This window comes from Capra hircus (genome assembly GCF_001704415.2).
Source record: "Capra hircus breed San Clemente chromosome X unlocalized genomic scaffold, ASM170441v1, whole genome shotgun sequence".
Taxonomy (NCBI): Eukaryota; Metazoa; Chordata; class Mammalia; order Artiodactyla; family Bovidae; genus Capra; species Capra hircus.
This window is the reverse complement of record NW_017189516.1, coordinates 38,581,461-38,608,240: the sequence shown is the minus strand read 5'-3', so window position 1 is coordinate 38,608,240 and position 26,780 is coordinate 38,581,461. Positions and strand designations below refer to the sequence as shown.

Sequence of the window (26,780 nt, the reverse complement as noted above, 5' to 3'; positions counted from 1 at the left end):
TTGCTCCTATCCACTTAACCCAGGTTGGAAGTAAAAACTTCATAGGCCCATTCTGAAATGACGTTTACCAGCTCCAGCGTCCTCATGGTTGACTGAGCTCCACAAATGGTTGCTGACTTTGTTTGTGTCCCCAGGTGAGCAGAAATGAGTGACCAAGCAGAAAAAAGCAGTTCCGTGCGAGAAAGACCTGCACGTCCAAGTTCTCCTGAGAAACCAATCATCTCTAGATTATATTTGCAGGTCTCTTGTTTATGGTGAACACTAATAAAATAAATTACAGGTGTCTTACCCTCTTTCTGATTTTCCAAGGTGTAATTCAGAATTCAGAACAAGTGGTCTAAATAAGGTCAGAAGCTCCATCCAACCCTCAAGAATTGGCAAATTCCAGGAGCTAGAGATCCAAGTGGGAGAGGCAAGGATGATGTGATTCTTTCAGGGTGTGGCTCATGGTAGAATACTATCAGAGACAAGCATCTGGAACATTCTTGCTCCAGCAGCACTCTCAGCTTCCCTAAAGCAGTTCAAACATTCTTCCCTTTCAAATCCTTCTAAATATGGCACATTCTGCCTGGAGTCGATCCACTGTGACACCCTTTCAAGCATACCCTCCAACACAATGCAGAGAACAAGCCTTCTGCCGCCAGTTTTCCATGTAGCATGGTCCAACTAATGAGCACACAGTGATTCAGGAATACCACAAGACGGGAACAGGGAAAACATCTAGTTTTCATCATACTGTGACAGAAGCCATGCAGATTTATAGACTTATATCCAGTAACCATCAGTGAATTTCAACGGAGTTCTGGTTTCCTTAAAAAGTCCTACTCCAGAGAGATAACCATCTGTGTTGTCTGAATCCGCATGTTTTGCTAGGAATTGGCAGCACCATTCCCTCTGGCTTACAGCTGGTCGCCGCCACCTTGTGAAAATGTGGAGGACACACACTGAAACCTCAAGATGCGGTACAGCTGCAGACTCTGTGACATGGTTCCGAGCTGAGGCTAGGGCTGATCACATAGCTAAAGTATGCATGTGAAATATAGCTTCAAGTCCCAGTGTCCATCCCCCATGGGAGGCCAGCCTCCACTTTCCCCGGGAACTGGCTTTCCAGGACTCTGGCCCAAGCTGTGAGGAGCTCACTAGCTCTCACAACCAGAACTCGAGAAGTGGAGAAGCGTGAGACTACCCAAGACCATGTTTGCATGGCAGTTGGTAGGAAGCGCACTTCAGGGCACTCAACATGCTGAACTGTACATTCCTCTTCTTCATGATTTATTTTATCCAGGGCTGGTTCTGGTCTAAAAATGGAGAAAGCTAGAAACTCAAGGAACAAGGGGAACGATTACATCATCTACCCTCTCAAGTTGGATCACCAGCTACTAAAGTGATGGTCCATTTGGCTTTTACTGTGAGACACAGAACAGACAACAAACAGGTTTTGTTGCACCTTTTTTATGCCAATGAATTTCCCTTGACTATGCTAAGTGTTTCTTCCCTGGTGGCTTAGACTGTAAAGCGTCTGCCTACAATGCTGGAGGCCAGAGTTCAATCCGTGGGTTGGGAAGATCTCCTGGAGAAGGAAATGGCAACCCACTATCCTTGCCTAGAAAATCCCATGGATGGAGGAGCCTACAGTTGCATGGGGTTGCAAAGAGTCACCTGAGCGACTTCACTTCACTTCTGTCATATAACTTTCACTTTCATTCTGTGGAGGGTAGTGGCGGAAGGTGTCAAATTCACCAGAAAAGAGGAATGACCGATCAAGTCTAAGCCATAAATCTACACACTGTTGGACATGCTCTTGCAAAAAGACTGAAAAACACCTCAGCATTTTAAAGTCGGGGAGAATTTGGAAAATATTGTAGAAATAAAACATTAAGCCCCCTCACTTTAATTTTACAGCTGGTTTCTACCTTTTCATCATACTTCAAAAACCTGCTACCAAGGAATGAACTGAGGTCTAGAATTTAAAACAACCAGTATTTTGGTCCAACTTTCCAGTAGCTTGTGGGCACTTTTTAGAAAGGCCCAAAGTTTTAGTATGTTTGTTTATCTATTAGATAGAAAGAATGACAATGACCCCCATAAATGTAATGAGTGGAAAGAGCTGGATGGCTCAAGATTATTCCAACAGATAAATGAGTGGTGTGGTCTTTGTTTCCTATCAACTCCGTTTGCCAAATCACTCAGGTGATCATGAGTGAAAAATAAAGTTTAGAGGAATTATGATGTTTTTTCGAACAGTTCCAACTTCAGTTGTTTGTATACAATGTGAATTAAACTACTACTGCCTATCTGTTTTAATCAATTTTCAAATTTTCTAAAGATGCCAAAACAAGGTAGTCTCCTCTCATGCCCCTTCTAATATACAAAGGTGGGTGATTTGGGGAATTCCCTGGTGGTCCAGTGGTTACGACTGTATGCTCACTGCCAAGGGCCAGGGTTCAATTTCTGGTTAGGAAACTAAGATCCCACAAGCTGAGTGGTGTGGCCAAAAAAATAAATAAATAAAGATTTTAAAATATAATAATATATCTCCAATCCCCCAGCCTCACTATTCCTATAGACGAATGGACTCTCCACACAATAAGCATTATTCTTGCCAGCTCAAAGTCACTAGGACAGACAAGAACCATAGATAAGTCTTTATAAGGCTTGATACTAATGGAGTAATTTCAACCAAGTCTGGCTTGAAAGCAAATTGAATCAAGACGTCTAGGCTTCAGACGTTTTAGAGTACAATGTAGAATTATGGGGAAGTCTTCAAAACTCTTCAGCAACACAGGGGATTTTTGCAACATATCTTGAAAGAATTAGCTGAGAGAGAAGAGGTACATTAACACATGATGGTTTTATAATTTTTTAGATATATTAGAGGCCTTTTAAAATCTAAACTCCTTTAAACCTCATCCTCAACACTGAACTTTACTTAAATGGGGAAAAAATAAACCTACAGAGAGATAAACAAGAACGACACATTCATACTTGCATAACTCACAGAAACTCGAGTCTGTGAACTTATAATTCCTATCAAGTTATGCTTCCAGATGAGAAACAGTATTATTCACTATCAGTTACTCTCTAGAATTCTTCTTCTCTGAAAAATGAAGAGAAGCAATAAAGGACCCAGGGTCACACAAATGTTAGAACACTTAGAATTCTGAAGGAGAGAAACAAACCAAACCAAATAAAAAATAAGGAAGTTCAACTGTGAAATAAAAGATAGCATGAAATCCTGACTGTGGGTTGTTCAAGACCTTTCTGGCTCCTGCATCTCACTTGGCCTTCCTCAGCACAATCTTACTATTTCTTAGCAACACTGTGCTCCTGGAAGAGCAGAAATTAAAATGAGCTTTGCTTCTTGTTTGCTGCTCTGGTAAAAGGTTTGTTGAGAAAGCAGTTTCGGTAACAAATGGCCAATGTAAAGTTCTTGGGGGAGGGGGCGGGGGGGAAACCGTGTATCTTAAATACCATTTCTGGGCCCGAATTCTTCCCCCTCCACCCCCGATAATGGAGAAGGGACTCATGTGGACACTGCTGCGCCATGTTCCTTTTACTTAAGTTCCAGATCAGAAAGGGTCTGGGCTCCAACTCTCAAACCCTGCCCACCAGAAAAATGTATAAAAAAATAATATTGATTCAAAAAGACTGTTTAGGCTAAACCGGTTTACAGCTCTTTGAAAGACATCCACCAAATAAAAACAAATGTACAGGTACAGAGAACAGAGTAGTGGTTAGTAGAAGGCAAGGGGGGGACAGGGCAAAATGAGCTAAGAAGATCAACTAGTATGGTAGCAGACAGAAACTAAATTTGGGGGGATGAGTACGTAGGGTAGGGTATACAGAAGTAGAAATACAATGCTGTGCACTTGAGACTCATAATGTTATACACCAATGTTACTCAAGGTAAAAAATAAAGACATCCATCTAATCATCATCCTTTCACCTATCCTTTCAATGCTTATTGAGAGTTAGGACAGAGGGAGACACAGGCCAGGAAGGCCTCTCTGAGAAAGTGACATTTAAGCAAAGAGATGAAGAGTGATGGGAGTTGGCTATGTGAAGAGTAGGAAGAGCAAAGCAAGATGAAAGTCAGCACGTTTGAAAAAAGCTCTTCAGCAGAAAAGACTGTGGACCATTAAGACTCCTAAGAAAGTCCAGGCTGATGAAGAATGGCCCCAACTAAGACCTACCAGGTAGACAGCGGCAGGGGCCCTGTAGGGCCCTGCATATCACTGGTAAGGAACTAGGTCTCAGAACTTCCAGGTGAACGTGGCAGATGGAACAGAGTCATTTATTTCTCATTTCTGAAACTACTAGGATGACAGAAAAAAGAATGGAGATTGACATCTACCTAAAAGAAAAGAGACAAAACTGGAGACGAGACAACAAGAGATCAGAGCTCTAGGGCCTCAGAAGCTCAGAAGGTGACCGGATGGTAGCTGATTTGGGAGAAATTCCAAGCTTAAATTCATGTGAGGTGGGCCAAGCATCCCAGTCTCCCCCTGCTTCACCCTGCCAGGAGGCTGGAGGGTTAATCTCAGAAAAAGGTGCACCAGACATGGAGGCAGCAGGAGTAACTAAACCTGGGAATGAGGTAAGGCCCTGAAAACAGAGGGGTCGAGTGTCGTGGCAGCACACTCAAAGAACATAAACCCTACTCCCAAATTCCAGACTGTGCCATTTCTCCTTCAGTCAAGCCACTGGAAAAGCTTTTCTAGCTAAGCACTTCCTTATTTGCCATCCTTACCATCAGCCAGAAGGAGCGTCAATCAGCAAGGTCTCTAAACTGACCCTCCTTCTCTGATCAGCCTTCCCTGTCATCTGCTTCATGCCCCAATTAGAACCACACTAAATCAAGCCAATCTGCAAGGAGATCCAGCCAGTCCATCCTAAAGGAAATCAGTCCTGAGTATTTATTAGAAGGACTGATGCTGCAGCTGAAACTCCAATATTTTGGCCACGTGATGTAAAGAGCTGACTCATCTGAAAAGACCTTGATGCTGGGAAAGATTGAGGGCAGGAGGAGAAGGGAACGACAGAGGATGAGATGGCTGGATGGCATCACTGACTCTATGGACATGAGTTTGAGTAAGCTCTGGGAGTTGGTGATGGACAGGGAGGCCTGGCGTGCTGCAGTCTATGGTGTCACAAAGAGTTGGACATGACTGAGCAACTGAACTGAGCTGAAATCAAGCCAAAGCTCTTTCCTTCTGGTTTCCTTTTTTTTTTTTTTTTTTTTTTTAACATTTTCTTTTTTGGCTGTTCCGGGTCTTCATGGCTGCTCAGCACTTTTCTCTAGCTGCACCGAGTGGGGGTTCCTCTCTCTAGCTGGTGCTTGGGCTTCTCATGTTGTGGATGGCGGGCTCAGTAGTTGTGGCTTGTAGGCTTAGTTGCCCCACAGCATGTGGAATCTTCCCAGACTAGGGATCAAACCTGTGTCCCCTGCACTGGTAGGCGGACTCCTATCCACTAGGGAAGTCCCTCTGGTCTCCTTGATGAGAGACTAACAGTCACACAGTCCCCACTCATCACTGGGACGAATGGTATTATTACCTTTCTCTGTCTCAGAATCTTCAGTCACTGGTCTCGCCTGAGTTCCTCAATCCTAACATGGGGCAACTCAACTAATCCACACAACCGTCAGAACTATACAAACTTCTAAAATTAGCCCAGTCTCCTTCAACTCTGTTCTAAACTCTGCTAATTAACCAACCTTTCCACACTCTCTTCATAAATGAACACACTTCACAGAGTCTCCAGAGTAGAGACAGCTTAATTACATTTTGCACTTTATAATACATGTGAGACATTTAAAAATGATCCAGTGTGACTTGATTTTTATTCCTTTGTACAATTTTTCATACAACCAACTTCACAGTTTAAAGAAAAATCTGTGCCCTAATTGTAGGGGGCTGGAAAACCATACTTTCTTTGTAACAGAGTTGACACTACCTATTTCGAATCTACTGGCCCTTCTCACGGTTAGGGAATTTGTGGTAAATCTACTTTCATGATAAAAATAAACAGCAGCAAATGTCCTCATTTCCTTTAATGCTAGTCTCATCTTTGTTTCCAGTTTTAGAACGGCTCAACCAGATTTTCCTACACTCTAACATTCCAACCCTGATTGCACCTCAGCTTACTTATTTCTCCACTCTTATCTCTCAAGATTTCGACAGATGGTCTTTCTCCCCAAACCACAATCTCTTTCAATGATTTCTCCAGTAACCATAGACCCGAGGCCAGTAACTGGCTGAATTTAGTCTGTAGAATTGTTTTTTTTTGGTTTTATTTGGTTGGTTTTGGCTCCTCTAATGGTTTTTTAACTTGTTGAATGATTGGCCAACAGAGGTCTGTAGACTTCCCATGGTCTTGTTTCTCTGGAAGAACCTAAAGACTCACATTCTTGCATGTCAATGAGGGAAGCTGAGGCCAAATTAGCCCTAACAGAAGCTTTTCAGGTTGCCCCAGTTCCCACCCAGGCACCAATTTGGCTCCAGGAGGCATTTCTTTTTTGAGTCTTGCCTCAGATCACTCCCTATCCTCCCCCAGATTTACTTTTACTCTCTTTTTCATGTCTATGTCAACGTTTTTACTGTCAAGTTCCTCCAATAACTAGCTGTTATCTGGCTTTCACTCAAATGACGCTGTGGAAACATTTCTTACTGGGTTTTCCCAAAATTTTCCAGCTATTAAGTCCCACCTTTTACTAATGCATTCAAACTAAATGACTGTGCCACTAAAAATACTGCCTCAATACATGAGTACAAGAACGGATGGGAAGACAGAACCAAAATCTGCAACTAGTCTAACAATTATCTTTCATGAAGCAACCATTACTTAAACATTTTAAAATCAGCAATTCACATGTATTGAAGCATCTACTGTGGGCCTAAGTATATCCTAAGCTCAGGGCTTAAAGATTCAGGCTTCTAAAATACTGGAAAAAAACACAAAGATAAATTATTTACTCACATAAAAATCAATATGTATTTCCTTGGTGTCTGTGATGTGCCAAGCAGGATACACACAGAAAGCTTTGGTTATGTGAGCGTGCTTTTGTACAGACAGAAATACATACTGCAGAGCTGTGAATTTTTATATATCAAACACAAAAGTAGTTTCCATCATGACATACACTATTCAGCTGAACATTTTTAAGATTAATGAACTTGAAAACTTTCCATTAAGCCATGTTATTTATGAAACAGTGATTAACTTCTAAGTTAGCTCACAAAGCTTTATTTAAGATTTATTTAAATACTCAACATACAATAAAAATCCTATCTATAGCAATACTGGTAAAAATGAAAGATATAACTAACTAGAAGTAGCTTTATCATTCATTCTTTTACTTGAGGAAGAAATGATGGGACAGGGAATGGAGATTTCTGGAAACATTGTGCTGTGTTTCGTATCACTGACACCGAAGGGCAGTAGATGTTGGTGATCAATAAATGGTTTGAATTGGATGAGATTCGGAAAGGAAACTCCCTAATCTCACCAGGTTTAACCTGCTGGTGACACTGATACCACATGTGATTTTTCTTCAAATAACATCACTTCCCACTGTGCTGGCTGAATCACTACAGCCTGAGCTTGGGCTTCTCTTTTGAAACATACATAACAAAGATATCAAGACCTCCCCTAGAGATCAAGGAGTTGGAACAAAAGGAGAAAGAACAAAGGTGATCTACAGAGAATGCCTGTAATCTAGAAAGATGACTCAGCCGTATCTAGCTGTGGCAGATTCTGTAGGTTGGTTCACTCAATACTCATTTTCAAAGTCTTTTTCCACTACAAAGTCTGGAGGATCTCAATTCTCTAATCCACCAGTGGCAGACAGGCAGACGTGAAAACAAAGAAAGTGAAATCACTCAGTCATGTCCAACTCTTTGCGACCCCATGGACTGTAGCCCACCAGGCTCCTCCGTCCATGGGATTCTTACAAGCAAGAGTACTAGAGTGGGTTGCTATTTCCTTTTCCAGAGGATCTTCCTTCTCCAGGGATCAAATCCAGGTCTCCTGCATTGCAGGCGGATGCTTTACTGTCTGAGCCACCAGGGAAGCCCCAGATAGACATGGTTTTGGTCAATGCTTAACAAGGTATCTGCTGGGAAGGTTTTCCTTTTCCAAAATGAAAGACAAAGAGCCTGAGCTGGAGAAGGTCCTTTCTCCTTCCTGCCTGAGGGCCACCCATCATTAAGCTACTAGGAGATCAAAGGTCACTCACTAAAGATGCTACAGCATAACAGAGGCCCAGATCTCTGATGCCATCACTGAACTCTGCCTTAGCTCTCTACTGTCTCCAGGTTGTTTGTTATTAAACAACAACAACAACCACCCCTCTGTGGTTAAGACACAACCAGTCAGATGTTTTGTTACTTGCAGCAAATGTATTTCTGACTGACACATTAATCGAACTATAAGCAACAAGACACAGAATACCAAATAGAGAGCACCGTTTTTTCCCTTTCAATTCTCCTTGGGGTAGAGGAAGAAAGAAGTAAAGAGATCATGGATCAGAGTTCCCCATTCTTGCTACCAAGTGGTGCCACTGATGTAGGACAGCTTGATAGTTAATTTCATGTTTAAAACAATGTTACAATAGAGGGCTTATATGGCTAAGGCTAGACATAAACAGATCTGCAGAACATCGAACTAGGCATTTATTTTGAATGAGCTATCACAAATCTGATTCGGCTCAGATACGAGGATAAGAACTTTTAAATATGCTAGTTATTTCTCTGAAAATTAATGTCCACATATATATGAACACCTACAAGTAACTCATTTTTCATTAACTCTTTAGACATGTTCATATCCTTCTCTCTTCATTAGTGCAAAATCTCCTTAGAGCCAAGCAGCATCTTTCCTTACTCGTCACTCTTAAGATAAATATAATTTTAAAAAACTGTTTAGCTTAACTTTCAACTATTCAGAAGCCTTAAAACTCAGATTAAGACTTCATAGTTGATCCTTTATGTAACTGTCAGGTTTTGCTTCTAATTGAAAGTGATTTGCATCCTCCCTCTGCCTCTCTTCATTCTCTGGGCCCCAATCCCTGCCCATGTCCATTCCCCTCAGTATCACTGTGAAGAAAATAGATGCCAAAATGGACATCAGTGGAAATCTGACCCTAATTACCATGGGAAAAACTAATTAATCTTTTGCAAAACTCTCTTTTGGTAACATTCCTGCCTTAGGCTGGTACTCACCACTTAATCTTATTAGGGAAAATAAATTGTTTGGGTTTCTATTGTTGTTGTTATTATTTGATAAGTGGAAGGAGATAATGTGTTAAATCCTTATGCGTGGATAGTTAGTCCAAGCTAGTACACAATTCAAGCTATTTAAGTGGCCAGGAACATAGTTGGGGGGAGGAGGGTGTGGGGAATGGGTGATGGGACTCAAACTGCCCATGCATGCAGAAGCCTCATTAGAGGATGATGTTTATAAAAATAAAGTATGTTTCAGCTTTATGTGTTACTTTTTCTGGAGACTAGATACTAGTCCTTTTAAAGATGCTAATATAGAAATCATTCTCAAGAAAAAAAAAAAGACCCATCACTTAGCTGCATCTGTTATAAAATTAATCAATGGCAGGAGCTTTTCATTAGATAATGGACTGCGTTGTCCCCAGACACAGACTGAGGATGCTTTTAATAAGAAAGGATGCCTTAGGGATAGATCTGCATTTACCCATCTGTGTGTCTAGACAATACATTTGAATCAAGAAATGAAATTTCCATGTAAGCAGGAAAAGACTCTTCTTTATCAATTCAAAACTCTGATGTGGTTGGATGCTGCCTGATAGAAAGCATGCCCTCCCTCACTTGACCATTTGAGGGTCCAATCCAAGAGTTAGGCAGACTGAGTTCCTTTGCACACCTCCTAGATGGCTCTGAAGTCACACCACCGAGTGCCCCCCTTTCCCCTTTCAGTAGTAATGTTCAGCCTCCCCCAACCCCTTTTTATTGACTCCTGCTGCACAAAAGGTGGGAACCATTACCCTATTTTCTACCTCTTTGTTTCTCTGTCTTTTTATCTCAGCTTTCACTGAATCTGACCCAGCCTTTATTCCCCCTTTGACTCCCGGACAAAACTACTTGGGGACAAGCTTAAAGTAGACTTAAAAAAAAAATGTAGGTGACTCTTAGGTCAACCCTTTTTGTACCTAGGCTTCCCTGGTGGCTCAGTGGTAAAGAATCTGCCTGCCAGTGCAGGAGATGCAGGTTCGATCCCTGGATCAGGAAGATCTGCTGTAGAAGGAAATGGCAATCCACTCCAATATTCTTGCCTGGAGAATCCCATGGACAGAGGAGCCCATGGGGTGGCACAGAGTCAGAAACAACTCAGCAACAACAAGTTCCCTATAGAGTTCAAGAGGTTAAAACAGAAGTAGGCAGGTTCATGGCAAGAGGAACCCTAACACTGATCAAGTGCTCAAGGGCAGATGGTGTTGTACCTAACGCCACTGAGTGCTCACAATGCCCTGAGTTCCATATCACTTAGCTCATTCAAGATCACGAAAAAGAGGCTCACAGATCTGTAGCATAATAACTTCCCTAGGGTTGCAGCCCAGAGCCTGGATTCCAGGCCAAGTTGTTCTGACTCCCAAAGTACTGGATGGCCTTCCGTGCTACTCTGCTACAGGAGATAGGGGGCTTTGCTTGCCCAGTGTGTTTGTAACCCCAGTCAGCATGAGGGTGACGGGCAGTATGCTCAGAAGGGCCATGATGCAGGGCGTCAGGGGACAGAGAGAGAGTGGGGTAGGGATGTTGAGAGATTACAGAAACCTTCATGCAAAGAAAAATCGGGACCAGAGACAGGAAAGCTGAAAGGTCAGTGGAGTGATCAGGAAGGCAACTAGACCTCTTAAGATTAACTGTCCAGTTCTTACCCATAGAAGCTTTCAGAGTAAAGGAATAAACCCCAGAATTGTGAGTTTCTACCCTCAAAGGATTGCTTCCCTAGAAACACGGGGCTGCATTCTATTCACACCCTGCAGTATACGTCAGGCACTCTGAGGGTTAAATTCGATTTTCTGACTTGAGGACCTAACCACCGTTTATAAGCCATTTTATTCCAAGTTGTAAGCAACTAACTTACAAATAAACTTTCGGAACACAGCCCAAGGGTAAGTTCAAAAAGGACTAAATCTTGTCTCAAGGCAGGAATGTGATTCTTGCCTGACTGCTGAGGGATTTAATGGTTACTGGGCAACCAGGAATTAAACTCTTTAGGTAGCTTTAACTTATCTCTACCTACTCCTTATGGGTATTCTTTGGGGGATAAATAAAAAACTGTAACTTTCATCAAATAAGAAAATGATACAGTATCCTAGAAGTAGAAATCTCTCCTTTTAAATCTTTCTTTTTGGAACGAGAAACAAAAGGACTAGAAAGTTCTTAGGAACTTGTCCTGGGTTCCCTAGTCAGTCAGAAGAAAAACAAGGACTAGAAGAAGCCAAGTGCATCTCTTTTTTCCCTCTTCCCTGCAGAGAAGGGGTGCTTTTGTTAAATTCATCAAGCAGCTGAGGAACTCTCTTAAACAAGCAAATGTCAAAAATTTGCACATAAACCAGAACCATCCTGTTCCTGTATGTTCTCTTATTGACCATTTTATTTTACTGTACTAAGAACACTTAACAACCTAACTGCAGGGTCCCTTCCCTGAGAGAGCCAGAGAATAAAACACAAAGGTTCATTCTAAGCGGGTCTTTGAAACTACTCTTTCGGCTTAAGGGTTTCCACTTGCTCCAATTTGAACAGAGACGGGGCGATTCTTAAATCCTGACAAATATTTGACACCTTCACATCACATTGGAAAAAGAAAATTTCCCAGAAGCCAGAAAGTCCTAATTTTCCCCCTGTGAGAGGACTTTCTAGACCTTGCAATCTTAAGTTTCCAAGATTCAGATCCTTCTAAAGCACCCTGACATAGAAAGTCAAGACTATGTGGAGGCGGAGTGTGTCACAGGAGGAAGTTGGGAAGGGAGGATGTACACATTTCTTTTCAAGAACATCAGCATCCAAATTCGGTAGCAGGCAGCCAGGTCCTAGGCACGCCCCTAATTATGTCAGGGCTAGTTCACCCTTCCCGTACGTTCGATAAGCTTAATTCCTCCACTTCATAGGAATGGTTTTTGTTCGTTTTAGACATCCTGAGAATCAGTCAGCATTTATACAGTTTCTAACGGTTGTCTAGTTTGACTTAAAGGCCACTAGTCACCAATTTTCAACCTCTTAACATTTATTTCTGGGTGTTTGTCTCATAAAAATACAAATACAGCTCTCCGTGTAACAAATTTTCATTCATAACCTGTCAGGCTGCTATTCTACAGGGGAAAAAAAAGTGTTTTAGTTTAGTTATATAAGGTGATGGCATCAAAGAACAGAACACCATATGTGTAATGGTATCAATGGTTAAGGGTACATTTATGTGCCTATATGCTTGTATCAATATATGCATAAAATATCTACAGAAGGAAACAGAGAACTCTATCAATCATTGCTTCTGCAGAGTGATACTGGTGGACTGATATCAGGGCTGAGAGAAGACTTACTTTTAATTAAATATATTTTTAAGTTTTCTTGGCTGCATCACATGGCATGTGAGATCCCATCACTTCATGGGAAATAGATGGGGAAACAGTGGAAACAGAGTCAGACTTTATTTTCTGGGGCTCCAAAATCACTGCAGATGGTGACTGTAGCCATGAAATTAAAAGACGCTTACTCCTTGGAAGAAAAGTTATGACCAACCTAGATAGCATATTAAAAAGCAGAGACATTACTTTGCCGACTAAGGTCCGTCTAGTCAAGGCTATGGTTTTTCCTGTGGTCATGTATGGATGTGAGAGTTGGACTGTGAAGAAGGCTGAGCGCCGAAGAACTGATGCTTTTGAACTGTGGTGTTGTAGAAGATTCTTGAGAGTCCCTTGGACTGCAAGGAGATCCAACCAGTCCATTCTGAAGGAGATCAGCCCTAGGATTTCTTTGGAAGGAATGATGCTAAAGCTGAAACTCCAGTACTTTGGCCACCTCATGCGAAGAGTTGACTCATTGGAAAAGACTCTGATGCTGGGAGGGATTAGGGGCAGGAGGAGAAGGGGACGACAGAGGATGAGATGGCTGGATGGCATCACGGACTCGATGGCCGTTGAGTCTGAGTGAACTCCGGGAGTTGGTGATGGACAGGGAGGCCTGGCGTGCTGCAATTCATGGGGTTGCAAAGAGTCAGACACGACTGAGCGACTGAACTGAACTGACCAGGGATCAAACCTGTGCCCCTTGCATTTTAAGTGCAGAGGCTTAACCACAGGACTGCCAGGGAAGTCTGAGACACTTTTCACACTGCCCACTTGAATTGTTTCATTTCTTTTAATCATGTGCACATGTTACTTTACAAAATGACTGTTAAATCTGTCTTCTTTTTCATACTTCTCTGTGATTTCTTCCAAATTCTTGGTTTCATCAACTATCTTCCACAAGAATGTTACTGTATAATGGAAAAATTAATGGCTAGAGACCAAGAAAAGTTGGTGGGTTCTAGCTATGACTTTACCGTGAAAGAACAATACTAATGATGGCCATTTATTCACTGTTGACTCTATGTTAGGAATAAATACATACATTCTCATATAATGCCTCCAACTCTGATATTGTTATTTCAGTCCCATCTTATAGACAAGCACAGCAAAGGCCTAAAGGTTGAAACTCCAATCTGCTGGACATTAAAGCCATATCCCTTCATCATGAAGCAGTCTTCCAGTGTCCTGGGGCAAGTGACCTCAACTTCCCTGAGTACAGTTTCTTTAATGGTGCAGGGAACACTCATAGTACCTGCTCTGTAGGGGTTTGTGAGGACTACATGAGACACCATATCTTAAAAGCTCCTAGGAAAGAGAGATCCAGGATATAGACTTGTTAGCTAGAAATTAGGAACCTTACTGTGTCCCAAGTATTTCCTATATGGGCTGAGTTGCTAAGTCATGTCCGACTCTTTTGCAGCCCCAGGTACCATAACCTGCCAGGCTGCTCTGTCCATGGGATTCTCCAGGCAAGAATACTGGAGTGGGTTGCCATTTCCTTCTCCAGGGGATCTTTCCGATCCAGGGACTGAACCCTTGGACCTGCGTCTCCTGCACGGGCAGGCAGATTCTTTATCACTGAGCCACTTGGGAAGCCCATTTCCTATAAAGAGTGCAATAAAAATACAAAGACTCTTTTTATTAAGTTGATGATCCTAAAACAGGCTTCCCTGGTGCCTCAGATGGTAAAGAGTCTGCCTGCAGTACGGGAGACCCAGTTTTGATCCATGGGTCAGGAAGAGTCCCCTGATCCTAAAATACTTGTTTAGTTCCCTTTTCCAAACGCATTCAGGCGATTTCTTCTCCAAACTGCCACTATCGTGTCCCAGGAAGAAAGTTTAGCTCATGAGCTAAACCACTGAGTTAGGAGTTTAAAGTACATTTAAATCCCAGCTATGCCATGTGAACAAATTACCCATACTCTCTGAGTCTCATCTATACAATGGAGATGATAATATACTTTACAGAGCTTTTGAGACAATGGATGAGAAATACACGCTTATGGTATCAAAGTTCACACACTTACATGAGTGACCCCAAATAAATCTTTGTAGACAGATGAACTCTTATAAATAAATCCTTAAGTACATAAAATCAATTAGATTCTGATACAGCCTATTGTCCCAATCAATCTGCAATTTCCTCTCTTTGTTTAGTGGTATCACCATTCTCTGGGTCATGAAGGCACAAAGTATAGAAGGTATCTTATAACTCTTCTTTTTTCTTTGAAGGTGAAGGTGAAGGTGAACTTGCTCAGTCGTGTCCAACTCTTTGCGACCCCGTGGACTGTAGCCTACCAGGCTCCTCTGTCCATGGGATTCTCCAGGCAAGAGTGCTGGAGTGGGTTGCCATTTAAACCTACCAATCTGTGATTACATTCAGACAACTCTACCTTGGAAAGAACATTTTTGCTATCATGCTCCCATGTCTTTTGGAGAAGGAAATGGCAACCCACTCCAGTATTCTTGCCTGGAGAATCCCATGGACGGAGGAGCCTGGTGGGCTACAGTCCATGGGGTCACAAAGAGTCGGACACGACTGAGCGACTTCACTTACTTACTTACTTCCCATGTCTTTCCCTCATGGCTATTCTAAGGCCTTTCCATCTCAACTGCCACAACGCAAAACAAAACAGAATAAACTAATCTCTTCGCTCTCTTCCTTCAACCAAACCATCCCATCAAATTCTCATTCCTCAAACCAGAACAGAGACCTCAGCATGTCTCTCTTCTACAGATTCAACATTTTCCCACTGCCAATCAAATGAAATTTAAATTTCTCATTCTATAATTTAAGGCACTTTAATTTACATTGAATTCAATGGTATCAAATCAGGTTTTTCTTCAAAAATGTTTAGATTCTCAAAGAACAATGTCCTCACTGGCCCTCAAACAAGCTTGCCTTTCTCTCAACTATACCTTTGCTTATGCCAGTACACTATCTGGAATACCAAAGTCTACACTTCAATTCACATAAAGTCTTACAAAATTCCTTCCTAGAACAATGTTTTATTCTACTCTCCAAATCATTTCCCCAGTGATTCTTATCAGTCTTTTTCTTTCTATGTGTATAAGGTGCCGTACATTTGACCTTGATATTGTGTATGTTAGTATATAGTCTTAGTGTATGTGGTAACTGTCTCATGTATGCCATGTCTAGAAGGTATCTTATAACTCTTCTCTTTTCTTTATTCCCCAAAGGAGACAGTCTAGTCTTTCGTGAAGCTGAAATACTGCTTTTCTAGAATCTATATAAAACCAATAGAGTGATACCAGGTAATAATAGGCTCTGGGTGTGTGTGTTAGCTTGAATTTAAACCTTCAGACTTTCCAAGTTGAGATATTTAAATTTGCCTCGGAAAACAAAATGGGTGTATGCCGGGATTAATAAACCACTACATCAGCGACAAGAGAAAATAACATGGCTATCATTTGGGTTGCAAAGGCAGAGAGGATGTAGAAGAACTTAAGCATTCCTCCACTGGCCACAGGCAAAGCCCGTGCTGCGCCCCACTCTCTATCACATCACAAGGTCCACTGCCCATCCAGGTTCACCCCAGCTTGGGTGATGGACAGGGATCATTCTTTACATTGGGCTGGCCAAAAAGTTCATTTGGGTTTTTACAGGATATAATGGAAAAAACCTGAATGAACTTTTTGGTCAACCCAATATTTCTTTGTGTCCTGTTGCTCAGACAGGACTGGAACATTCTAAAGACTCCATATTTGTGCAGGAAAAAGAATCCCATGTGACTGTATAACAATGGTAGGTGTGAGTTTCCATCACTCACAAGGCAGGAGACAACCTTCCTCTGCGACCCATACCGAATACACCTTTAATAACAGAACTAGTGTAGTTTAGGGCTCTGCAGATACAAGAAAGAGTGAAGAAACTGGAGGTGGCACAGAGAGTAAGAAAATTCCACAATGTGTGGGCAATAGGTCCACCAAGGACGGAGTAAGGAATTAGGCTTATTTAGCTTGGAGAAGAGAAAGCTAAAGCATAGTCCACAAGCTGTACTGATGTCATCATGAGTCTCTCATCACCAGGGTCTGTCGGCACAATGGAAGACAAAAAGCTTATATTACGTCAGAAAAGTTGGGCCGAGTTTGGTTTGCTTAAATTCTGGTTTTGCTTTCACAGTACTCACAAAAGAGGAGAAAGGCTGAATAAACATTTAAAAGAAGATGACCATGATCACTAGTAATCAAAGATGTGTAAATAATAAGGACAATATGGTTTTACTTTATAACTTCACAAGTCAAAATCATGCTCCACACTGGCCAGGACATGTAAGGTGAGTACTTTCCTGTATTAAGAATGTACATGGGCACAGGCTTTTTGGAGAGAATTTCAGGCAGTATATTGACCATGAAACTCAAAACATTATTATCCTTTGACTTGGTGATTACACTTCAGTGAATCAAATACAGAAAGGCTTTATGTACAGAGATGTTCCTCACAGGCCTACTTAGAGCAGTGAAAAAACTGGAAACAGCTGTGGAAAATATTATTGGCTCCATACTCTTTAACTGCACCTTGGCCAGAAAATGTAACTGAAGCAAGAGGCTACAAGCCTTAATTGACAGTGTCACACAGAACCTTGAACAGCATGTGATCATTCTAAGCACAAATGTTTTGGGAAGACAGTGTGTTCTACCAGTCACTGCTGCTGCTGCTGCTAAGTCGCTTCAGTTGTGTCTGATTCTGTGCGACTCCATAGACGGTGGCCCACCAGGCTCCGCCGTCCCTGGGATTCTCCAGGCAAGAACACTGGAGTAGGTTGCCATTTCCTTCTCCAATGCATGAAAGTGAAAGTGAAGTCGCTCAGTTGTGTCTGACTTGTAGCGATCCCATGGACTGCAGCCCACCAGGCTCCTCTGTCCATGGGATTTTCCAGGCAAGAGTACTGGAGTGGGGTGCCATTGCCTTTTCCGCTACCACTCACTAGCTAAAGGTAAACGTGTATTTGTATGTATCTGCAAGAAGAGATAAGAAAGCCTTCTTCAACGATCAATGCAAAGAAATAGAGGAAAAGAACAGATTGGGAAAGACTAGAGATCTCTTCAAGAAAATTAGAGATACCAAGGGAACATTTCATGCAAAGATGGGCTCGATAAAGGACAGAAATGGTATGGACCTAACAGAAGCAGAAGATATTAAGAAGAGGTGCCAAGAATACACAGAAGAACTGTACAAAAAAGATCCTCATGACCCAGATAATCATGATGGTGTGATCACTAATCTAGAGCCAGACATCCTGGAATGTGAAGTCAAGTGGGCCTTAGAAAGCATCACTATGAACAAAGCTAGTGGAATGATGGAATTCCAGTTGAGCTGTTTCAAATCCTGAAAGATGATGCTGTGAAAGTGCTGCACTCAATATGCCAGCACATCTGGAAAACTCAGCAGTGGCCACAGGACTGGAAAAGGTCAGTTTTCATTCCAATCCCAAAGAAAGGCAATGCCAAAGAATGCTCAAACTGCCGCACAATTGTACTAATCTCACAAGCTAGTAAAGTAATGCTCAAAATTCTCCAAGCCAGGCTTCAGCAATACGTGAACCGTGAACTTCCTGATGTTCAAGCTGGTTTTAGAAAAGGCAGAGGAACAAGAGATTAAATTGCCAACATCTGCTGAATCATGGAAAAAGCAAGAGAGCTCCAGAAAAGCATCTATTTCTGCTGTATTGACTATGCCAAAGCCTTTGACTGTGTGGATCACAAGAAACTGTGGAAAATTCTTCAAGAGAAGGGAATACCAGACCACCTGACCTGCCTCTTGAGAAATCTGTATGCAGGTCAGGAAGCAACAGTCAGAACTGGACATGGAACAACAGACCGGTTCCAAGTAGGAAAAGGAGTACGTCAAGGCTGTATATTGTCACCCTGCTTATTTAACTTCTATGCAGAGTACATCATGAGAAATGCTGGACTGGAAGAAACACAAGCTGGAATCAAGACTGCCGGGAAAAATATCAATAACCTCAGATATGCAGATGACACCACCCTTATGGCAGAAAGTGAAGAGGAACTAAAAAGCCTCTTGATGAAAGTGAAAGAGGAGAGTGAAAAAGTTGGCTTAAAGCTCAACATTCAGGAAACGAAGATCATGGCATCCGGTCCCATCACTTCATGGGGAATAGATGGGGAAACAGTGGAAACAGTGTCAGACTTTATTTTGGGGGGCTCCAAAATCACTGCAGATGGTGATTGCAGCCATGAAATTAAAAGACGCTTACTCCTTGGAAGAAAAGTTATGACCAACCTAGATAGCATATTAAAAAGCAGAGACATTACTTTGCCGACTAAGGTCCATCTAGTCAAGGCTATGGTTTTTCCTGTGGTCATGTATGGATGTGAGAGTTGGACTGTGAAGAAGGCTGAGCGCCAATGAATTGATGCTTTTGAACAGTGGTGTTGGAGAAGACTCTTGAGAGTCCCTTGGACTGCAAGGAGATCCAACCGGTCCATTCTGAAGGAGATCAGCCCTGGGATTTCTTTGGAAGGAATGATGCTGAAGCTGAAACTCCAGTACTTTGGCCACCTCATGCGAAGAGTTGACTCATTGGAAAAGACTCTGATGCTGGGAGGGATTGGGGGCAGGAGGAGAAGGGGACGACAGAGGATGAGATGGCTGGATGGCATCACAGACTCGATGGCCGTGAGTCTGAGTGAACTCCGGGAGTTGGTGATGGACAGGGAGGCCTGGCGTGCTGCGATTCATGGGGTCACAAAGAGTCGGATACGACTGAGTGACTGAACTGAACTGAACTGTTATAAAACTTACAGGAACTTATCATAAATTTGACTTTCTGTCTACATGTGTTTGCTAAGAAGGCAAAGATTTTTCTGGAACACTGAAAGCTTCCAAGGAGAGTTGCCTTGTCACCTCAAGAGCATAAATATTTGGCAAAAAAATGGTAACAATTAACATATTTGTGGTAGAAAAACATTTGTCCATGTAAATACATAAACTATATTTATCATAGGATAAATTTTTCTTATCAACCTTCTGATTCCTGACTGCCTATTTTTAACTACACTGACTTTATTCTGTAACATCTCTAATACATTAAGTAGCTTTTTGGACAGAAGACATCATAACACTTTACTTGGCCTGCTCCTCAGAAGCCTGTTTGTAATAAATCTCCAGAATCTTAGAGATTTATTTCCATAAATTCAACAGGAGTTTGAGCTTTGTTTGTCATAAATTAATTTTTAGAAAATCAGAAATTATTTTCGAAAAGCGGTATTTCAAGAAAATGTAACTTGGAAAATGACATCCGCAAATAATTTAAGAATGAGAGAAAATTTGGGACACTGACCAAACAGGATACAATGTTATAAACATATTACCTCAAACAACTACATATTAATAAAAATGCATAGAAGAAAACACTGGAAGCAACCCTCTAAAATGTAAGTGGTGGTTATTTCTGGGCAAAGAGATTTAAAGTGATTTTTGTTTCCTTTTACACTTCATCTTTCCCAATTTTTGGAATGCACATATGTTTTTTACCGTTCAAAAAAGTAAGATTACTATAAAAATGTTTATACCTTCAATACTATTTTTAGCCTGTGGTCCTAAAGTTTAGGATTCACAATGCTTGGCACAATCTCACGTATTTCTTGAGTCAAGGAACCAAAGCAAAATTGAGGCTATCAGCACATCCAATTGTGTTTACTGTTTCCTTGTTATTTAAATTCCAAATCTATAATGACACTTTCTTTCAAGGGCCTCAGCTCCTTGATTATTATTCCTTTTAGAACAAAATTAATTCCAGGGTAGCGGTTTACCTGGTTTTGCTAAGATATCAAATTGACAATGAAATTTGCAATTTAATTGATAGTCCTAACTTTCATTACTATGAGACTTTATCTTCTACTTTCTGGAAAGAACTCTCTCTCTCCAGAGACTTCCACGTTGCTAGTTTAATCATCTGCCTTAGGAAAACATCGTCTATATCCTTCTGTCTTTTTGAGTGGGATCTGTCTTCTTCCCCAGCAAAATTGCCTTCCCTTGCTCTACTGGGTTTCATTCAATGAACATTTATTTAGAGGCTACCATGTGCCTGGTGCTAGTGACAAAGATGAGGAAGAAAGTTCCTGCTTTAAAGAAATTCATTCGTTAGTCTTGAGAGACTTGAGCATAAACAACTATAAATAATGCAAGTACTACAATCAAATGCGTATGAGCTTATTCTTAGTGTCTGGACTTCTGTGCAGACAGCTTCTTGACGGCTCTCTTCTCTTTGCTTGTTTCCTCTGAACTCAGTGTGCCCTTTCAGTACCTTATCGAAGTTGCTTCAGACTCAGACAATCCTACGCAAGCTTTTAAGACTCTGTGTTTCTCTTCTCTGCATATTGGCAGATGGCTGACTGCATCACGGCCCATGAGGTCTCCTGTTCTTTAGTCATCTGCTTGCTGGTTCTCAGATCCATTCTCTGACCTCGCCCCTGCTCTGCTCGCTACAACAGAGAATGGCATTTTCTTGCTCCCTGACAACCAGCTTCTGAGCAAGTGTGGCCAAAGGGAGTCAGTGGCAGAAGCACAGGGGGAGGGAGCAGGAGGAAGGATAGGCCAGGCTATTTCGTCCTTTCTGTCTGTCTTCAGCACAAGCCTTGTCTCCTCTGTGGCTCCCGCTCCCCCTGCCCCTCCACCGGCCCCTCCCTCGGTGGTCCCACCTGGCCACTGCTTCGAGCTCCAGGTGATGGCTCTGGTGAAACCATCTCTTGGCACTGTCCCTCCAGCCCTGGCTACAACAGAGGTGCCGTCCTGTCTGTTTGGTCATCCAACAATCGAAGAGCTGAGAAGCCAACTTCCTGCACAAATTCCCTCTGTTTGAAATAACTCAAGTGGTTTCCATTTTCTGACTGGACCCTGACACATCCATCATCCAAGTCAAAAATCTCAGTGTAAAAACCTTCCACGTGGGGGACTTCCTCAGTGGTCCAGTGGTTAAGACACTGTGCTTCCACTGCAGGGAGTGCGGGCTTGATCCCTGGTTGGGGAACTAAGATCCCAAAAGCCATGTGGCAAGGCCAACTGCTACTGCTAAGTCACTTCAGTCGTCTCCGATTCTGTGCCACCCCATAGACGGCAGCCCACCAGGCTCCCCCATCCCTGGGATTCTCCAGGCAAGAACACTGGAGTGGGTTGCCATTTCCTGCTCCAGTGCATGAAAGTGAAAAGTGAAAGTGAAGTCACTCAGTCGTGTCTGACTCTTAGCAACCCCATGGACTGCAGCCTACCAGGCTCCTCCATGCATGGGATTTTCCAGGCAGGAGTACTGGAGTGGGGTGCCGTTGCCTTCTCCAGCGAGGCCAACAGGGTAAAACAAAACCAAACGAACCTTCAACATGTCATATAAGCTTTTTCTGGTCTCATCCCTCCTTACCTCTGTAGCCACTCCCTTGTCCCCTCCCTACCATAACAGTACTGCCACCACTTCCTCTGCATCAGGCATTTTTCTGGGCATGTCACATTATTTCACAGGCTTTCCCCTTTCTTTTTACTCTTCAGTTATTGTACATGTTTCTTTCCTTTGGATAAGGAAGGACATAAGGTAGGATAACAAAACTAACAGTAAGTAGTGCTGTATCATTATCACCATCAATAGTAATTATAACTCCTTGAGTAGTTACTATGTCAGACATTTTGTAATGTACATATATTCTTTCTAATTCCCACAACGCTCCTCAAGGTAAGTACTGTCATAAAAATTTAACAAATCACAAAACTGGGGTGCAAAGTTGTTACTTCTTTGTGTTTGGCCACAGAGAAGCGGTGGCAGAACCAAAATTTTAGATCCACGTCTTGCCAGCCTCAAAGTCAATGAACTTACTGTCTTGCTACATCATGTCACCTGCTAACCTCAACTCATTAAGTGACATTAATTCACAGTGTAATCAACCCGTTCCCCACTGACTTCAACACACAACAGAGAGTACACACACCACATTTTATGTTCCAGATAAAAACCAAACTTGCTAGGAAGGCCTAGGAATTGGTAAAGAATACAGATCCCATTCTTTGCCTGAATTTTACTCAACTGGCAAAATATCAATATAAAATCTTGTAGGAAATATTTTCTAGGTGTTCATCTTTGGTGTCAATTACCCTTTCCCAAGGACACTTGATTTGAGTTTACATTTATACTTTTAAAAATGAAATGCTCTAGCAGAGTGCCACTCAAAGTACAGTTTTCCCACAAAAAGACAAACTGGGACTGGGTCAAGCAACTGGTATAGCAACTTCACACTGCTGTGACATCCAAATGTGTATTTAATGGGGCCATTTCACTGAATGAGATACTGACTAGCTCAAGCATGGCTGAACTTGTGCAGTGAGTCACGTGATATGAGTGTACACTAGTCAGTTTTGATAAGACCACCTGAAAGTCCGTGACATACTGGATGTTTAAAAAAAAAAAATTGTCCATCAGTTGAAGAAACATTGCTCTAAAACTGACAGTCTCTTTGTAGAACTTGAAAGCAAAATATAAACTAAGCTCTTCCACCAAAATGAATCTTTGATAAACAATATGTGTGTAAACATATAAATATATGGGCACCAAGGCATGCACACACACAGATGCAAACTCATAGGTAACATATGTCCTGGTTACATAAGCTTCGATTTATAATAAGGCACAAGGACTCTGCTGGAGTGATGCAAAGGATCAAGACTTTGTGGAATGGCCAATTCTCAAACATTCTCGCAGAATATCAGCGAGAATAAGTTAATGACTCATCCAATATGTCAGAAGGAGAGTCTTTCAGAGTATTTTTAGGTCACTTTATTACTACCATGGAGAGTATGGACTTTAAAAACTCACTATCTATTTTATATGAGAGTCCTGAATGTTTTAGATCTCTTTCTAGCAAAACTGCAGCTCCTAAGAGACATACAGAGGTAATCAGACTTCTGTGCTTAAAAAAGAAATATTGGCAATGTCTGAAAAAGAGTTGACACGTTTTTAGATGCCTTTACTTTGTGTGCAAAAAAACTATCTTCTGCAGACCCAGCTACATAAAATGGTCCAAATCCAGCACTTTTTTTACAGCTGCAGGTGTAACCTTAACGTTCCTCTTATTTAAATCCAGTAAACTACCCCAATTTTGGCAGCTCTTTACAACTGTAAACCAGTCTAGGCCTGAAAGAGAATCCTTTTGAGTTTCCTTCTGAAATAAGCCTTGGAAGATGCAATTCAGAAACATCTATGCATTTAGGTTCCTCAATTAGAAGCTTTAAATCAAGTTATTTGAACAAGAAGAATATTATAAAAGGATATCCCATTAAAATGCCATAAATTCGGGTTCTAAGATTACATTTCTATTTTACAAATGGGGACGATCAATTGATCTTAACTGAAGTTAAAAGAGCCGATTATTTTTCTTTTCTCTTTTATAAGCAGGATAGAAGTGAAGGAAGACCATTCATAACAGCCTTAATGTCTTATGCCTTCTACTTTGCTAATCTGAGTAAATCTCCCATGCTAACTTTGTCAGCTAGGGAATAAAGAACGTCATTTGAGATTCCATAGCTTAATTATGCTGATAAAGCAGTTTGATAAATCATGCTACGAGTAATGGATATTCCTTGGAGAACACTGAACTAGGAGCCATAAAGTGTGTGCTCTGGACTTGGTTCCTTATCTTCCACCTATATGTCAGTATGAATAAGTCAAAGCAAGTTTTGTGCCTCAGCCTGCTCAAGTTAAGACAGAAAGAATGAAACTGTGGCCCTATCTACTCATATGGCAGCATTATTTTCCAAATCAAAATCAGGAGCCTACTCAAGTGGATGGCAGGACAGAAGACCTGAAACTGACAGAAAATTCACATGCCAGCTATATACCTAATTTATAGCTGCCTAAGGATTACATACAGTTATTTTCAAAAGGTCTTTGCACACTGTAAAGTCCTACAAAGATGGAAGTACAATAACTACTCATTCAATGCTCTTATTATTCATATCTTCCAGGCTGGTGGCCACGAAGGAGGCCTGGAGAGTTGGGCACAGCGTGCATAAGGCTGAGCCAAACCCAGCCCAGCCAGAAGTTCAATTAAACCCAGACATTTAGACATGGAAGGTTGCTGCCCAACTTGGTAAGTCAGAAATCTGAGACTGAGGGAAAGCAAAGGACCAGCTCAAGGTCACAGTCAAGCGGGGATCTGAATTGAGATATTCTTTCCAGCTCAAGGTGCTATGGTATAAAATCCAAAGACAGAAGATTTAATCCTTAATGATACTTAAAGAAATAGAGACAAGAGAAGGAATATGCAAAATATTGAGTAGCTTGAGTAGGTTGAGTACAGTTGAGTTTATAAAATATGCTGAGATAATCATTAGGACATGCTCCTTGTGCAGAAGGAATTCAATCAGAGTTCTACTCGCCAGAGCATCCTCAGGAGGGAATACTTAATGGAATGGAGAAAGCCTACCAAAAGAGAGAGAATACACTAACTTCATTTCTCTTCCTCTTGGTAATCTGAGGAAAGAGCTGTAAGATTTGTATGACAGAGTTTCTATGTGCTGAATGTGTGTGCGTGCTCAGCCATGTCCCACTCTCTGTGACTCCACGGACTGTAGCCCGCCAGGCTCCTCTGTCCATGGAATCCTCCAGGCAAGAATGTTGGAGTGGGTTGCCAATTCCTTCTCCAGGGGATCATCCTGATCCAGGGATCAAACCCACATCTCTTGCATCTCCTGCACTGGCAGATGGATTCTTTACCACAGAGCCACCTGGGAATCAACTCTATATGAGCAGCTACAATTGTTTATTAATGACAATACTGATTCATGTTGAAAAACCTCTTAGCCTTTTGACTATCTTCACTAGGGCTGCTGAAGAATCACACTGGCCTGAGATCCATCAGACCCTAGAACTGAGTCCTCACTTGAATGCTCTGAAGTTCTTCTCAGGCATTAGGGGCCACATGCTGATGGACTGCCTTCAAATCACAAGGGTTTTTAAGACCACTTTTCCTAAGAATTCCTAAAAGAGTTATAAGTCTATTTTTGAAAACAGAGATTCTGCATCATTTGGTTGAATATCATGCAAAGTGGGCTCCAGACTTGGGGCAACAGCTAAGAGGGGCTAGGTTTAGAGAATGCCAGACCCACAGAAAAAGAAGGCAACCAATTCCCCTAGAATTGGTTTTTTCCCCTTAGAAAAAAACTGGTGGTGAAAGAACTTCAAAAAAGGAAAAGGCAATTGGGTTAAGAAATGTCAGATCATCCGCCACATCTAGATTTTAATAAATGGCTGCAAATTAAATCGGTTAACTTTCTGAAGCTTCCTGATTCTTTCTTAACATTATCCTGTTTTTTTTAAACCTATGTCTCCTTTACAAACTGCTATTCCTGTGCTGCACTGCTGGTATGCCCCATGTAAACACCTCATACTATAGGGCAGAAAGAAGCCAGGGAAGGGACCACATAAAGATTTTATTGTATTTACAATTAATATACTCTCAATAAGACAGACTAAGAAATACATTTTGAAAGTATTTTTATTCTGTGTCTGTTAGGGATGGAATGCTTTCTTTAAAAAAATGTTTACTTAACATTTCAGTGATGAACTTAAGAACCTAGACATAAATTGTGAGAAAATGACAGGCTTTTCATCATAGAGAGGCACTTTACATAAATCAATATTGTATTAGTATTTCAAAATAAATTCCAGAGCATATTACTACCTAACATCTACTGATTTTTAAAAATGTCTTTTGGAGCCTTAAAGAGCTTTAGGTGTTAAATCACCAAGATAACCGTTTGGAACAACACTCTTGCCATTCCATTTGTAAAGATGCTAGTGGAAACCTGAAATTCACCTCATGAATGGAACATATTATTATGTCTAAGAAATGTTAGAAGAATATGCCTCTCAACAGCAAATAGAGGACCCAACAGGTATATTTCCAGAGAGCCTCCCTACTAGAGGGTGGCAGCTCGCCCTCACTTTGCCTGTAAGACAGGAATAGGTGACAGGATCTTCTTCCTATTGGTTGTTTTGCCAAGAATGTGCATTTTTAAAAATAGGGGTGTTTAAACTTTTAGAAATCCATGTATCTGCAAAATCAGCCAAAGGTACTTCTTGAAAATTATAATCACAACAAGTTTTGGAAACAACGTGACCCACTCAGCCCAAAGCAAGAGAAAAACAAAATTCTTC

General features: G+C 41.5%; 1 protein-coding gene across 1 annotated transcript in view; it reads right to left on the bottom strand.

Moving 5' to 3' along the window:
* Positions 1 to 26,780, bottom strand: part of DMD (dystrophin) — a gene marked incomplete in the record, with an annotated part of 2,117,027 nt that overhangs the window by 181,692 nt on the left and 1,908,555 nt on the right. The window contains 2 exon segments of the mRNA XM_018043695.1: positions 904 to 977; positions 1,082 to 1,314. Of these exon segments, the coding sequence (XP_017899184.1) occupies positions 904 to 977; positions 1,082 to 1,314 (307 nt within the window).